This window comes from Brassica napus, chromosome A2, assembly GCF_020379485.1.
Source record: "Brassica napus cultivar Da-Ae chromosome A2, Da-Ae, whole genome shotgun sequence".
In the NCBI taxonomy this organism is placed as follows: domain Eukaryota; kingdom Viridiplantae; phylum Streptophyta; class Magnoliopsida; order Brassicales; family Brassicaceae; genus Brassica; species Brassica napus.
The window spans coordinates 13,240,394-13,244,599 of NC_063435.1; the positions used below are offsets into that span (position 1 = coordinate 13,240,394).

Sequence of the window (4,206 nt, forward strand, 5' to 3'; positions counted from 1 at the left end):
GTAGGATTATATTTCCACCATCTCCGTTCATGTTGCATAGGGAAATAACGTCCACAAGTACCTCTACTTCTCCGTCGTCGAAGGAGATGCGGAGCACTTCTAAGTTTGAGTTTTTCAAAAACAACTTTTGCTCCTCCTCATCACACCTTAGGAGAAACTTTTCTTCGTGGACACAGTCAGAAGAGGTCGCGAACGGGTACTCGATTTTGACGGTTCCACAAGTCGACTGGCAATCGGTGCGTGACTGCCGTGTTGAAACTGCAAGTGCAGTAAACGCAACAAGGAAGAACACCAACACAATCTTCTTTGGAGAGAGTAACATTTTTCAACTGACAACTTGTCTCTGTTAAATGATGAACTGTTATGCTCTATTCTTGAGATATAAAGGAATCGATTTGGACTTCTTGTTAAAAGATGAACTGATATTTTCTGTACTGTTATTTGTTACCTTTATTTTGGTTTAGCTCTATAATTTAGTATATTTTCGGGGAACTTCGTACCAATTAATTTAAGGGAAGTTTACTAAAATGACACAAATTAGTTATGTTATTACTAGAATGACTTATATTTTTTGAAATTTATTAAAATATTTTTTTGGTCGAAATTGCCCATACACATAGTTATAACAAAAAAAAAATATTACCCAAATGCCCTTATTATTTAATCGACGGCCGATTTGTTTTCAAAAAAATAAATCTATCGACCAATAAGTCTATTTATAAAATCTGTGTAGAAAAAAAAAACTACTATTAAAGTGGTGGCAGATTTTTTAGAAAACGTCAGATTTGTTCACACGGCAGATTTAATTGTCAGATTTGATTAAAAAACAGATTTTTAAGAATATGTCTATCGAATATGGTAGTAGATTATTTCTAAATGGTAGATTTATAAAATCAACTTATTTTTTTCTGGGTAGATTTACTTTTTGTGATCGACTTATTTTCTTAAGGCAGATTTATATAGCCGATTTAAGATTGTTGACAGACTTTTTTTTTAATGAAGTGGCAGACTTTTTCTTTACGTGATAGCAGACTTTTTGTTTATGTTGCGGCAGATTTATTAATGAAAATCTGGGTTTATGTACAACAATTTTAATTTCGACCCGGTTTACTAATAATTCCGAATCTGGTTTAGTTTTTAGGTTAATTAAACTTAGAATTAGGGAAATTTTGTACTTGTCGTCATCTCTTTCATCCCTCTTCTCTTCCTTTTCAAGTTGTTTCTTTTCATTCTATTTTAAACACTTGTTGCAATCCTTATTGGTTGGAGAAACATGGATCACATCATTCTGGTCTGTGGAAAGTGGAAATTTGAAAGAAAAAAATGGTTATTTGAAGTGGATAATGATCAAGGTAGTAAATTACTTGCAGCTAACGAGGAAACTAGATATGAAGATTTTGTGAAAACCATATATGAGGATTATGAAGTTGATTTCGCAGAACACGAGTTGGAGCTAACGTACGTTTTGCCAAAACCTAAACTGGTCAAGGAAAACCTCGATACCCCTCCTGTGAAAGTAAGAAACGATAGGCAATTTCATGGATTTTTGTGTCTTCACAAAGTCGAAAACGTTAGACTCTGTGTAGAGTTTAAACTGAAGAAAAAAGAGGTTGAAGAAGCTAGCAAAGAACCAGAAGAATTCCTGCAAAAAGATGACCCATTGTTGGCAGAGGATGAAGATTCAGATGAAGACAATGATCGATTTGATTACTGCGACGATTCTGATGGAGCAACGTCTGATGACGAAAACTTTACCTCATATGGGTTTCCGCCAGACCAAGTACAAGAGAGTCAGGGATCTCCTACAAAGATGAGTTCAGCGACAGTCCTAAAGACACCAAAAGGAGATTGTACGCATAATAGGTTCGACTTGAGCTCTTTCAAACTGGAAGTGGGGCAGAGTTTTGATTCAAAAGATGCATTGGCTACACGTCTGAAGATCTGTTCAGTCGTCCACAAATTCGATTTTGATGTGGATAAATCTACCCCTACGCTGTGGTTTGTAAAATGTTGGGTAAAAGGATGTACGTGGAAGCTTAGAGCTACACCAGTAGGTGAATCTTCAAGGTTCACAATCCGAGTATATGTAGATGAACATTCCTGCTCAGTAACAGAGCGTTCGTCTCGTTCTCGACAAGCTACTCCTGAAATTCTTGGCCTCTTGTACAAAGACTATATTGGTGGGGTTGATCGAACTATTTTGCCACGTCATGTTGAGAGTGCTATGAACATGAGCTTCGGAATCAAGGTTTGTTGACTACGCTTTTTACATTGAATCTAATGTCTTATCTGACCTTACTTGTTTTTGACCTTGGTGCTGTTTATTGTATATCGCAGATGGATTACTGGAAATCTCATCGTACACTTATAGTTGCTAGAGATCTCGTAATGGGTTCATCGGAGAATGGATATAAGGAGTTACCTTCTTACCTGCACAAGATTAGAATGGCAAATCCTGGGACCTTAGCTCGACTGGAAGTTGATGCAAACAATAGATTTAAGTACTTATTCCTTGCATTCAGCGCTAGCATTACTGGCTTCCCATTTATGAGAAAGGTTGTGGTGGTTGATGGTACTTTCTTGCAAGGAAAATACAAAGGAACGCTTCTCATTGCAACATCACAGGATGGTAATTTTCAGATATTTCCGATAGCATTTGCTGTGGTTGACACAGAGAATGATGAATCATGGACATGGTTCTTCCGTCAACTCAGCCGTGTGATACCCGATGATGAAGGATTGGCATTAATTTCTGACAGGCACAAGTCAATAAGAAAGGCAATTTCAGTGGTCTATCCGTTGGCTAGCACGGGAATTTGCACGTACCACTTATATAAGAACATCTTATTACGGTACAGAGGACGTGATCTGTTTGGTTTGGTCAAAAAAGCTGCGTACTCTTTTAGGTTAGCTGACTTTGAAGCAAGCTTCGAGACGATTAAAGGGTTAAATCCAGATTTACATGCATATTTGGAACGTGCTGATGTGTGTAAGTGGGCTCGAGCGCATTTTAGAGGTGATAGATATAACATCCTTACAAGTAACATAGCTGAATCCATAAACAGAGCTTTATCAGATGTGAGAAGCTTGCCAATTGTTCGCCTTTTAGAGTCTATCCGATTAATGATGACACGTTGGTTTGCAACAAGAAAACATGATGCTGACTTGATGAAAACTTCTCTGACTCGTGGTGTGGAGAAGTTGTTGGAGGTAATATATGTATAATCAATTTTTTTATTTCGGTAGACTGGTTTCTAATAACAATACTTTACCATTTTCAGGGCCGTATACCTATTGCTAATCTATTAAAGGTTCAAGCTATCGACATTCATCAGTCACAAGTGATGGGAGTCTCATCTTTACATGTTGTAAACCTTACAGAAAAAACATGTTCTTGCCGTAGATTTGATTTGGAGAAGCTACCATGTGCTCATGCTATAGCTGCTGCGGAAGCTAGAAAGATATCACGTATATCACTTTGTCACAAGTACTATCGGACGCAGTACCTTTACAATGCATATTTCACTCCTGTTATGCCCAATGCAGCTGATGTTCCAATTCCAGAAGAAGTTGCAAAGAGGATCTGTTTGCCGCCTGATGTCCGCCAACCACCGGGATGACCCAAAAAATCAAGACATAAATCTATTTTGGAGAAAGTTGCAGACAAGAAGCGGCCAAGGAAGGAACACACATGTAGAATTTGTAACCATGTGGGACACAATTCTACAACATGTCCTCTTAAGTGATGAGTATTCTATTTAGTTTCTTGGTATACTCTTTTGGTGTTTCATTACTATTTAGTTCATTTCCTATTAAGATTTTTTTTAAAATATATCAGAACTATTTAACCATGGCCTAGATCTTTAAGAATCCTGCGTGCGAAAGTTGAACTGAAGAAGCATAGTAAGAGGACGAATCCAAAGCATTTGCCTTGGTGTCCCTTTGCCATTTTATTTTCTAGAAAATAAGTTGATTATGCTTTACATTCCCGAGTAAAGAACCACCTCATGGTTTTATAGTATATTAGATTTTACTTTAAACAAAACACATCCTCATAAACGCAAAGCCAAAAACCAAACAAGTTATAAATCCGCTAAAGCCAAAAACCATCAAGTTATACATCCGCTAAAGCCAAAAACCATCAAGTTATACATCCGTCTAAAACCAAAAAAACATCAAGTTACATCTCTAAAGCTAGAAACCAAA

At 37.1% G+C, this 4,206-nt stretch overlaps 1 protein-coding gene across 1 annotated transcript; it reads left to right on the top strand.

The window, feature by feature from the left end:
- The first annotated feature begins 1,273 nt into the window (after positions 1 to 1,273).
- On the top strand, positions 1,274 to 3,620 carry LOC125584253. Its single transcript, XM_048752452.1, has 3 exons — positions 1,274 to 2,248; positions 2,338 to 3,210; positions 3,282 to 3,620. Exons 1-3 carry the CDS (start codon positions 1,274 to 1,276, stop codon positions 3,618 to 3,620), a joined length of 2,187 nt encoding a protein of 728 aa, XP_048608409.1.
- Positions 3,621 to 4,206: the final 586 nt, after the last annotated feature.